The sequence below is a fragment of the Nerophis ophidion genome, linkage group LG06 (genome assembly GCF_033978795.1).
Source record: "Nerophis ophidion isolate RoL-2023_Sa linkage group LG06, RoL_Noph_v1.0, whole genome shotgun sequence".
NCBI classification, from domain to species: domain Eukaryota; kingdom Metazoa; phylum Chordata; class Actinopteri; order Syngnathiformes; family Syngnathidae; genus Nerophis; species Nerophis ophidion.
In genome coordinates, this window is record NC_084616.1 from 61,612,742 (window position 1) to 61,624,435 (window position 11,694).

General features: G+C 40.5%; 1 protein-coding gene across 2 annotated transcripts; it reads right to left on the reverse strand.

Annotated features, from left to right (window-relative positions):
* Positions 1 to 2,614: 2,614 nt before the first annotated feature.
* Positions 2,615 to 9,247, reverse strand: etv7 (ETS variant transcription factor 7). Of its 2 annotated transcripts, XM_061904494.1 has the most exons (8): positions 8,710 to 9,244; positions 8,503 to 8,630; positions 6,224 to 6,388; positions 5,985 to 6,143; positions 4,204 to 4,320; positions 3,358 to 3,500; positions 3,182 to 3,282; positions 2,617 to 3,102 (listed from the first exon to the last, which is right to left on the reverse strand). In XM_061904494.1, the coding sequence occupies exons 2-8, from the start codon at positions 8,609 to 8,611 to the stop codon at positions 2,913 to 2,915; spliced, it is 984 nt and encodes a 327-aa protein (XP_061760478.1). In that variant the 5' UTR covers positions 8,612 to 8,630; positions 8,710 to 9,244; the 3' UTR covers positions 2,617 to 2,912. The 2 variants fall into 2 exon arrangements, with proteins under 2 accessions (XP_061760479.1, XP_061760478.1); XM_061904495.1 differs by lacking the exon at positions 4,204 to 4,320 and having other exon boundaries at positions 2,615 to 3,102; positions 8,710 to 9,247.
* Positions 9,248 to 11,694: the final 2,447 nt, after the last annotated feature.

Consider the following 11,694-nt stretch of genomic DNA (forward strand, 5'->3'; position numbering starts at 1 on the left):
AATACCAAAAAAAGATAAAAAGCCACCAAAATAGGAGCGCAAGACAAGAACTAAAACACTACACACTGAAAAACACCACAAAACTCAAAATAAGTCACGGCGTGATGTGACAGGTCGTGACAGTACACCTACTTTGAGACAAGAGCTATAGTTGCAACAATTGCGAGAACGACTTTTTAATTGTCAATAACGGCTGCTGAATTTATTTTTTCATTTATTTCTGCTGGTGGTGTGCCTCTGGATTTTTTCAATGAAAAAAATGTGCCTTGGCTCAGAAAAGGTTGAAAAACGCTGACCTAAGCATCCACATAAAGGATGCCAACCGTCCTTTTAAATGTTAAAATAGGTCTTACATCTATTACAGTGCATCATTTGTCCTATTTTCTGTGGATATGCTGTGGCGATTCTCAAAAAATATTAAAGCGAGACTTCCGTCTACCGAGTTAAGCGTGAAGACCGCTAACACCAACCGGGCTGCTAATACTGCCGCAAGTGCATATTAACTCCGACAACCAAGTTGACCAATTTTTGGCAGAACACCTTTTTGATGGACTTCATCTTCAACATCCGCCTCATCAATAACAAGACCCTAGATTGGTGCATGGGATAAAAGAAGAGATGCGAGACGTAAAGGTGTCGATGGGACTCAGCACAACCCTTAATGCCAACAAGGCTGCTCCTAGCTATCAACAGCTGTCTGCTTTGGCAATGCTAAGAGGAGAAGAACTCTGTTGATGCACTTCCTCTTCAACATCATAAGCTCCATGTGACATTGCTGAGATGTGTAATAACAACGCGGGGCACGAAATGCCAACAACACAGCTAATGGTCGTAAGCTGCGACTGTCAAGTTGACCAACTTTAGGCAGAACAGTTCTACAAACCCCATTTCCAAATGAGTTGGGAAATTGTGTTAGATGTAAATATAAATGGAATACAATAATTTTCAAATCCTTTTCAACCCATATTCAATCGAATGCCCTACAAAGACAAGATATTTGATATTCAAACTCATAAACTTTATTTTTTTTTTTGCAAATAATAATCAACTTGGGATTTCATGGCTGCAACACGTTCCAAAGTAGTTGGGAAAGGACATGTTCACCATTGTGTTACATCACCTTTTCTTTTAAATACACTCAATAAATGTTTGGGAACTGAGAAAACTAATTGTTGAAGCTTTGAAAGTGGAATTTTTCCCATTCTTGTTTTATGTAGAGCTTCAGTCGTTCAACAGTCCGGGGTCTCCGCTGTCGTATTTTATGCTTCATAATGCGCCACACATTTTTGATGGGAAACAGGTCTGGACTGCGGGCAGGCCAGGGAAGTACCCGCACTCTTTTTTTACGAAGCCACGTTGTTGTAACTATTTTCTTGCTGAAATAAGCAGGGGCGTCCATGATAACGTTGCTTGTATGACAACATATGTTGCTCCAAAACCTGTATGGACCTTTCAGCATTAATGGTGCCTTCACAGATGTGTAAGTTACCCATACCTTGGGCACTAATACACCCCCATACCATCACAGATGCTGGCTTTTGAACTTTGCGCCTATAACAATCCGAATAGTTATTTTCCCCTTTGTTGTGGAGGACACCACGTCCTCTGTTTCCAAATATAATTTGAAATGTGGACTCGTCAGACCACAGAACACCTTTCCACTTTGCATCAGTCCATTTTAGGTGAGCTCGGGCCCAGCCAACCCGGCGGCGTTCAGGATATTGTTAATAAATGGGTCTGGCTTTGCATAGTAGTTTTAACTTGCACTTACAGATGTAGCGACCAACTGTAATCACTGACAGTGGTTTTATGAAGTGTTCCTGAGCCCATGTGGTGATATAATTTACACACTGATGTCGGTTTTTGATGCAGTACCGCCTGAGGGATCAAACGTCTGTAATATCATCGCTTATGTGCAGTGATTTCTCCAGGTTCTGAACTTTTTGATGATTTTACGGACCGTAGATGGTGAAATATCTAAATTCCTTGCAATAGCTCGTTGAGAAATGTTGTTCGACAATTTGCTTATAAAGTTGTGACCCTCACCTCATCCTTGTTTGTGAATTACTCAGCATTTCATGAAAGCTGCTTTTCATACCCTATCATGGCACCCAACTGTTCCCAATTAGCCTGCACACCTGTGGGATGTTCCATATAAGTGTTTGATGTGCATTCCTCAACTTTATCAGTATTTATTGCCACCTTTCCCAACTTCTTTGTCACATGTTGCTGGCATCAAATTCTAAAGTTAATGATTATTTGCAAAAAAAAAATGTTTATCAGTTTGAACATCAAATATGTTCTCGTTCTAGCATATTCAACTGAATATGGGTTGAAAATTATTTGCAAATCATTGCATTCCGTTGATATTTAACACAGTTTCCCAACTCATACGGAAACAGGGTTTGTAACTTAGCAGGATAACTATTTCCACATCATGTAAGTACTACTTTGTACTATAATCCAAAGTAGAAAACATAAAAGGCTATTATATTGGGTGAAACGTGTGTAAAGTGACTACTCTACGAGTGTTATTTCATATGAAGATGCCTCTAATTATGTTAAAAAATATATACTATACCAACTTTATTTATAGATTTATTTAAAAATAATAAACAGTTAAAACAAAGTGCTGTGCACCACAGACAATTGAAAATATAGGAAAGCGAAAAAACAAAGATTAACAAAAAATTCAAAACAAAAGTAATTTACAAATTCAGGAACAAAACAATAGATTGAAAAATGGTCTTAAAAACCCTAAATCATATTCAGAATAATGTATTTCTTTGTAAAACATTTCAAAAATATTTTTAAATGAGTGAAAAAAACACATATACTCCAGCAAAATCATCACGATGTTCATACGACCTTCTATTTATAGTGACATATGTTGTATAACTTGTTTTTATTAATCATCTTACAAGGGGGCCAGTTGGAGAGCAATTAGGAGAAACACGATCCGGTGAAACCTCAAAACGCTCGTGGCTTAAATCATATGTAGGACTGCTGTTTGGAAAAGTCACTGTCATGCAGGGGAGCGTGATCCGGGGCTGAACTGGGTCAGTCTGCTCTCTACGGGTGTCCTGAGGCGTTTTCAGAAACCTATAGTGACAAATATGACATGATCACATGTACAGTGTTGGGAGAAAGTGGACAGAGAGTGACAAAGTGGGAAAGAGACCTGAAGAGCAGTTTTTGTCCTCGCTCCTTTTTGATGATGTTGAGTTTGTAGTAGTGCCTCAAAGCCCGGGACATTTTTTCATATGTCATATTGTCTCGGTTCTATACAAACACGTATAAAACATCATGTTGCTGCAGAATACACTTTTTATATTTTGAACCACATTTGGTGCTAACCTTGTGGCATCCCCAGAGACGTGCCAGGCCGTTGGGATCCACCACTCTGAACACCAGGCTGCTTCGGTCCTCCCATCGGATATATTCTTGGTATCGGCCATCACAAAGCAGTGTATAGACATAATCACACAGGAGTCTGCACTCTGCTCCAATAAGCAAAATAATAAAACAAAAAATAGAAAAAAAAAGAAAAATCAGGATTTCAACCAACATAGACAATGTTATCCATGTACAGCTGTGTACGTCATGCACTGTCATACTTGCCAACCATCCCGATTTTCCCGGGAGACTCCAGAATTTCAGTGCCCCTACTGAAAATCCAAACAGTGTCCCGATTTCCGCCCAAACAACAATATTGGGGGCGTGCCTTAAAGGCTTGAAGGCTTTTCCTCTGTACAAACAGCGTGCCGGCCCAGGCTCATAATATACGCGATACACATAAGTAAATGCAAGGCATACTTGATCAACAGCCATACAGGTCACACTGAGGGTGGCTGTATAAACAACTTTAACACTGTTACTAATATGCGCCACACTGTGAACCCACACCAAACAAGAATGACAAACACATTTCGGGAGAACATCCGCACCGTAACACAACATAAACACAACAGAACAAATACCCACGACCCCTTGCAGCACTAACTCTTCCGGGACGCTACAGTATACACCCCCGCTACCACCATACCCCGCCCCCGCACCCCATCTACCGAATTTTTTGGTCTCAAGGTTCGCAAGTATGTGCACTGTACATATTTTGAGTTTTACTATCGTTGGCCTTTCAGTTTTCATGTTGATCATTGACATTGTTTATTGATACCTTTCTATGACTTTTCACAGCATTACCTGGTAAACGACCATTAGGTCTGAGAATTGCCGTTCTTGGCTTCTTTCTCCAAGACAAATTAAGAGGTTCCTGGATGTGACTTTCTTTTTCAGGGAAGAAGTCTTGTTTTTGGGGAACTGTTGAGACAAAGAAGGAGAGAAAAACAAAAAGAGAGGCAAGAGTCGTCAAGATGATGAAAGTAAAACAGGGAAAGTGGGGCAATCCTCACAGATAAACCTGAAAGCAAAATTAATAATTTGTCTTCAAAATCCACATTTGCAGATTCGAGTCGCTTTCGCCTCACTTTATCGGCTTCCGTCTGCTCCAATATCTGACCGTCTTCTTCGTGCTTGCTTATAGAAGCCGCAGTTCATCCTCTGTTTATTGAGGTTCAAAAAGATAAGGTTGTGAAACCTCATTTGTCCAAAAAGAGTCATTGTTGTTGTTTGTTCCCATGTCTGCCATTATTATAACACACAAGACATTGCATCCAGAAGTAGGAACACACATTGTCAAGACGTGCTCTGCTATGAAAACGAAAATCAATGCGCGGAAGAAGTCAGTCCCGGCATTGATTAAAATGATCAAATTACAGTAAATATTGAACATACCACTTATTGTTATAAACGTGTCTGTAACTACATTATAAATAGACTTGCAGTGTGTATATAAAACATTGATGGAGGGTTTACAAGGGTGACTCCCATTCCAAGCGTTTATCATCTTTAAAATCCTAATAAAAAAACAAAAAGATGTGTGTTTTTGTTTCTAATAATGATTGTAAACAAAAGGCAACATCCAAAAATGTGCAGTTCCCCTTCAAGTCTCAAATTCCAAACGGCTCATTTGGAGCAAGTTTAGAAGAAGGCAACATTTTTTTATAAATATCTCCGACATGCCGCCATAGTCTGATTTCAAATTTTCAGGACTTTTGGGATCCCAAATACACACAAGCAGGTACCATAAGTAAGAAAAGTTGGCTTTGCACAATTGGACCCCTTAAATTACCAAATAAGAATTACACCTTACTGCATTCTTGCCAACCTTGAGACCTCGGAATTTGGGAGATTGGGGGGGTTGGTGGTGGCGGGGGTGTATATTGTAGAGTTAGTGCTGCAAGGGGTTCTGGGTATTTGTTCTGTTTTGCTTATGTTGTGTTTCTTTGCAGATGTTCTCCTGAAATGTGTTTGTCATTTTTGTTTGGTGTGGGTTCACAGTGTGGCGCATATTTGTAACAGTGTTAAAGTTGTTTATACGGCCACCCTTAGTGTGACCTGTATGGCTGTTGATCAAGAATATCTTGCGTTCACTTGTGTGTGTCTGTTAAAGGCGCACATCTAATGTGACTGGGCAGACACGCTGTTTGTATGGAGGAAAAGCGGACGTGATGACAGGTTGTAGAGGATGCTAAAGGCAGTGCCTTTAAGGCACGCCCTCAATATTGTTGTCCGGGTGGAAATCAGGAGAAATCCGGGAGAATGGTTACCCTGGGAGATTTTCGGGAGGGGCACTGAAATTTTGGGAGTTTCCCGGAAAAATCGGGAGCGTTGGCAAGTATGCCTTACTGTGATGTCACGATGTAGCCAGACTGCAACACAGAAACATCCAAAACTGTGTGCAAGCTGAAGCCAAATTGTATGAAACTTATGATTTGACGCTCTGACATTATTTAACAGTATTCAACAACATTTATAAGCCAGAAAAGACTAAAATCATCAGAAGTCCCCTTTAATTGATGCTGTCCCTGTTATAAAGAAATACAAATAAAAATTTGGAACATGTTCCAAAAAATGCGTCCGACCTTGTGTGTTATCTGGCGAAGGAGACCCTGGCTCTTCAACTTTTGGGTCAGTGATCCGAGGCATGTCTGTTCTTTGGATGGGAGACTTGTTTGGGGTGTCACATACAACGCTCCTTGGACGCTTTTTTACGCACTGCAGGATCTCATACAGAACATCACCTGCAGACAACCAGGTTTCCAAACACGCAGTTATATAAATATAGTCTGTCAATGCACGCTACATTTATCTACAGCGTTACCTGAACTGGGACAACGGTATCGGAAGTCTTCCTTAGTAAGCAGGCACAGGGCTCTGCCGTTCATCTCAAAGTGTCCTTTCTCAGGCCGGCGAAGTGAATATTCCTTCTCAGCCCAGTGGAGCCAGTGGGCGACGTCGTCCTTATCCCACAGAGACGGGTTTATTCCTGAAAAAAGTAATAGAGCAGTGGTTCTCAAATGGGGGTACGCGTAACACTGGGGGTACTTGAAGGTACGCCAAGGGGTATGTGAGGTTTTACAAAAATATTCTTTATAGATATATTTATTGAATAATATGTCAACAAAAATGAATGTAAGTTCATGAACTGTGAAAAGAAGCTCGATTTTTTTGTGGACATGTTCCATAAATATTGATGTTAAATATTTAATTTTTTGTGAAGAAATGTTTAGAATTAAAGGCCTACTGAAACCCACTACTACCGACCACACAGTCTGATAGTTTATATATCAATGATGAGATCTTAACATTGCAACACATGCCAATACAGGCTTTTTAGTTTACTAAATTGCAATTTTAAATTTCTCGCAATGTATCCTGTTGAAAACGTCGCAGAATGATGACGCGTGTGCGTGACGTCACGGATTGTAGCGGACATTTTGTTCCAGCCCGATCCCAGCTTTAAGTCATCTGCTTTAATCGCATAATTACACAGTATTCTGGACATCTGTGTTGCTGAATATTTTCCAATTTGTTCAATTAATAATGGAGACGTCAAAAAAGAAAGACCTAGGTGGGAAGCTGTGTATTTCGGCTGCCTTTAGCAACACAAACACAGCCGGTGTTTCCTTGTTTACATTCCCGAAGGTGAAGCTTATTATGGAACAGAGCGGTCAAGCAAATATGGTTCTCTACCACATGTCAACCGGCAGGTTTCGGTGAGAACATTTTGGTAATAAGTCGGCTCTTACCGTAGACATGAGCGGAGCTTGCGTCGTTCCTCGTGCACCTGTCAAAGAGGCAGCTGCGGACTCTCTTGCCTCCTCCGACAGGCTGCCCCCGAACGTGGGATGCTTCCACCGTGGAGGAGGGGGAAAAAAAGGTCAGTCCGCCCCGACCGGCTGCCTTCGCCTCGCCTTGTCGAGAAACGTGGCTTCCCTCAGAGACACTGGCGGTCACCACACCCGTGGCCATACCCCTTTGACTTTCGGGTACGACTATATAATCTCACTAAAACACTAGTAACACAATAAGCAGATAAGGGATTTTCCAGAATTATCCTAGTGAATGTGTCTAATAACATCTGAATCGCTCCTACTGCCCTGTCTTTTTTTTGTCTTTTTTTTCTAGTCCTTCACTCTCACTATTTCATCCAAAAATCTTTCATCCTCGCTCAAATTAATGGATAAATCGTCGCCTTCTCAGTCCGAATCGCTCTCGCTGCTGGTGGCCATGATTGTAATCAATGTGAGGATGTGAGGAGCTCGCGGGAAGTATAGCCAAGAGTCATGGAAGCATTTGAATTCTGGGTAATTCTTATGTTGCGTTTATAATGTGTTACTCCAGAAATGTGTTTGTTATCCTTATTTGGTGTGGGTTCACAGAGTGTGGCGCATATTAGTTACAGTGTTAAAATTGTTTTATATCACAACCATTAGCGTGATCTGTATGGTTGTGGAAGAAGACCCCTGTTTTGCACACAGTTAAGGAAAAAAACCTCCTCCGCCATTTTGAAAATGACGGCAGGGGAAGTGTCACTCGTGATGTCATGAATTTGACCTGGCGGATAAAAGGAACCATGTGCTTATTCATTTGGGGAGCGAGTTAAACCCGGCAGTAATTCAAGGCAGGCGCATATTACATGCCCAGTGGCAATTTGGTATGTTTCAAAAATTTATTTTCATTTTTTTCGTGTTTTCTCCTTTGTTAAACTGTTCAATTAAGTGTTTTTTTTCATCATTTATTCTCTACAAAAAACCTTCCGTAAAAGGGAAAAAAAATGTACGACGGATTTATTTATTAAAGGTAAATTCAGCAAATTGGCTATTTCTGGCAATTTATTTAAGTGTGTATCAAACTGGTAGCCCTTCGCATTAATCAGTACCCAAGAAGTAGCTCTTGGTTTCAAAAAGGTTGGTGACCCCGGCAGTAGACACATGTAGAAGAGCTGCTTTTTTCATTCTAAAATTTTAGGTTAATTTGTATACTTAGCAAACTCATCCCGCGGGCCGGATAAAACCTGTTCGCGGGTGTGATCCGGCCCGCGGGCCGAACGTTTGACACCCCTGCTGTAGATGTAAGTAGAAGGAAGAATTGACTCACGTAATTGTCCAGGAAGATGCCAGAGGTCCTCCTGTGTGGGTGGACTGTCCTGTGGAAGTTTGTCAAGGGGGCAGTGATGCCCACTGAGTCTGACCTGCCTTGCATGCATTAGTGTGGCTGTTGTCTGGCTGAAAGCAAACATAACTACACAAATAAATGCACAGGTTCTCTCCCCAAGTTAAACAGTGGCTCTCAGCACTGACGTACCTTGACCAAAGGTTACACTGAAATGCTCCGTAGAGACCCGTCAATCAAATAGTAAGTCCTTATAAAAGTGCACAATACGCAACATAAAGCTTAGAGCATGTGAACCCACAGCAGCGTCGTTTTTTTTTGATAAGGACTTCGTTTTTCCAGAAACACTAGTCTGCTATTTCCTTATTCGAACCTTCCGGGAAATGAAAACGAAAGAAACGTAATCCATTCCTTACAGGGGATTGCCCGCTAAAAAGTCTGATTGGATGAGGCAGGACAGCGGTTATAATGTTGTACGGCAGCACCTTTCTTAATGTGTGACCTAGTAAACATTAAAGTACGACAAATATGATTACGAGTATGAGACCTGCGTTAAATACTTGAATTAGAGCGAAGTAAGAGAAGAGTTTTGAGCATTTCGGAGTCCTCTTTAAAAGCGCAACAAGTACTACCAGTCTAATTCGTCTATCTAATTAAATCAATTTATGGAACAATAATAAGTATATCTTTAAATAAAAATACGTTGCTTAGAATGTGGAAAGGCAAAATCAGGTCTTTGTTTTAAACAACAACAAACGGTAGTACATTAAATACAACAGCAGATGGCGCCTGTCTACATTTTGACAAACGAGGAAGAAATTTGATGACGCAGGTCAAAGGGAAAGACGCTACGTCATTGGTTCTCAACCTTTTTTCAGTGATGTACCCCCTGTGAACATTTTTTTCATTCAAGTACCCCCTAATCAGAGCAAAGCATTTTTGGTTGAAAACAAGAGATAAAGAAGTAAAATACAGCACTATGTCATCAGTTTCTGATTTATTAAATAGTACAACAGTGCAAAATATTGCTCATTTGTAGTGGTCTTTCTTGAACTATTTGGAAAAAAGATATAAAAATAACTGAAAACTTGTTGAAAAACAAGTGATTCAATTATAAATGAAGATTTCTCCACATCTTCACGGTAGAAGAGGGGTTAGTGTGTGTGCCTCACAATACGAAGGTCCTGAGTAGTCCTGGGTTCAATCCCAGGCTCGGGATCTTTCTGTGTGGACTTTGCATGTTCTCCCCGTGACTGCGTGTGTTCCCTCCGGGTACTCCGGCTTCCTCCCACTTCCAAAGACATGCACCTGGGGATAGGTGGATTGGCAACACTAAATGGTCCCTAGTGTGTGAATGTGAGTGTGAATGTTGTCTGTCTATCTGTGTTGGCCCTGCGATGAGGTGGTGACTTGTCCAGGGTGTACCCCGTCTTCTGCCCGATTGTAGCTGAGATAGGCACCAAAGGGAATAAACAGCAGAAAATGGATGGATTTCTACACATAGAAGTAATCATCAACTTAAAGTGCCCTCTTTGGGGATTGTAATAGAGATCCATCTGGATTCATGAACTTAATTTTAAACATTTCTTCACAAAAAAATAAATGTTTACATCAATATTAATGGAACATGTCCACAAAAAATCTATCCGTCAACACTGAATATTGCATTGTTGCATTTCTTTTCACAGTTTATGAACTTGCATTCATATTTTGTTGAAGTATTATTCAATAAATATATTTATAAAGGATTTTTAAATTGTTTCTATTTTTAGAATATTTTTTTAAAGATATCACGTAACCCTTGGCATACCCTTAAGTACCCCCAGGGTACGCGTACCCCCATTTGAGAACCACTGCATTAAGGGACCAATTGTACAGTCTTGTTTTAAAGATCCATCCATCCATCCATCCATTTTCTACCGCTTATTGACCTTTTCAACCTCATTATACTATTGGCTAAGTTGGATATTCCTAAATGTAAGTTTCTCAATACCCATTCTAATTTTTGTGCCTTTAAAAAACAATGAGTAGTCCTGGGTTCAATCCCGGCTCAGGATCTTTCTGTGTGGAGTTTGCATGCATAGCTGAGATAGGCACCAGCGCCCCCCGCGACCCCAAAGGGAATAAGCGGTAGAAAATTGACATGTATATATATATATATATATATATATATATATATATATATATGTATATATATAAAGCATTATATTTTAGTTACTTTATTGAGTTTACAACCCGCTGGCACTGTTTTGAACTGCTTCTGTACTTGTTTTGATTATTATTATTTCTTAATTGTTTGTAAATGTTTTATATTATAAATAAAAGTTTATAAAATAAAAAAAAATACAAATTGTACAGTCTAGGTAGGGGATGGAGTTTAAAAGCAATTTTATGGTAGCGGGAAAACAATAAAGAATGTAGCAAAGCTCTAATGAAGGGGTAGGGAACCTATGGCTCTAGAGCCAGAATTGGCTCTTTTGATGACTGCACCTGGCTCTCAGATAAATCTGAGCTGACATTGCTTAACACGATATGTAAAGAATAATTCCGCTGGTAATCACAGTGTCAAAAATAACGTTCAAAATATAACACATTTTCTACCGCTTGTCCCTTTTGGGGTTGCAGGGGGTGCTGGAGCCTATCTCAGCTGCATTCGGGCGGAAGGCGGGGTGCATCCTGGACAAATCGCCACCACATCACAGGGCCAACACAGATGGACAATATTCACACTCATATTCACACACTAGGGCCATTTTAGTGTTGCCAATCAACCTATCCCATTTCACCTAATTGGGTTAAAAATATTTTTAGCAAACCTGTAATTACAATCTGCAAATAGTGTGCCGTTGTTGAGTGTCTGTACTGTCCAGAGCTCGGCAGAGTAACTGTTTAATACTCTTCCATATCAGTATTTGGCAGCAGGTAGCTAGTTGCTTTGTCCATCCATCCATCCATTTCCTAGCGCTTATTCCCTTTGGGGTGGCGGGGGGCGTTGGTGCCTATCTCAGCTACAATCGGGCGGAAGGCGGGGCCGGAGTACCCGCTTTGTCATGATCACAATAAACTGGAGGCAGTGTGCAGGTCAAAAGGTATCCATTGCTTAAACCAAAAATAAACAAAAGGTTAGTGCCGCTACAAAAAGGCATTGAAGCTTAGGGATGGCCATGCTAAAACTGA

What these genes read in the sequence shown, in the direction of transcription:
- etv7 (XM_061904494.1), bottom strand. Translation starts at nt 8,611, where the DNA reads ATGCATGCAAGGCAGGTCAGACTCAGTGGGCATCACTGCCCCCTTGAC. An exon ending in TTCGCCAGATAACACACAAG is followed by an intron (nt 4,321 to 5,984) that starts GTCGGACGCATT and finishes TTGTCTCAACAG; the next exon opens with TTCCCCAAAAACAAGACTTC. An exon ending in GTCTCTGGGGATGCCACAAG is followed by an intron (nt 3,283 to 3,357) that starts GTTAGCACCAAA and finishes GTGTTTGTATAG; the next exon opens with AACCGAGACAATATGACATA.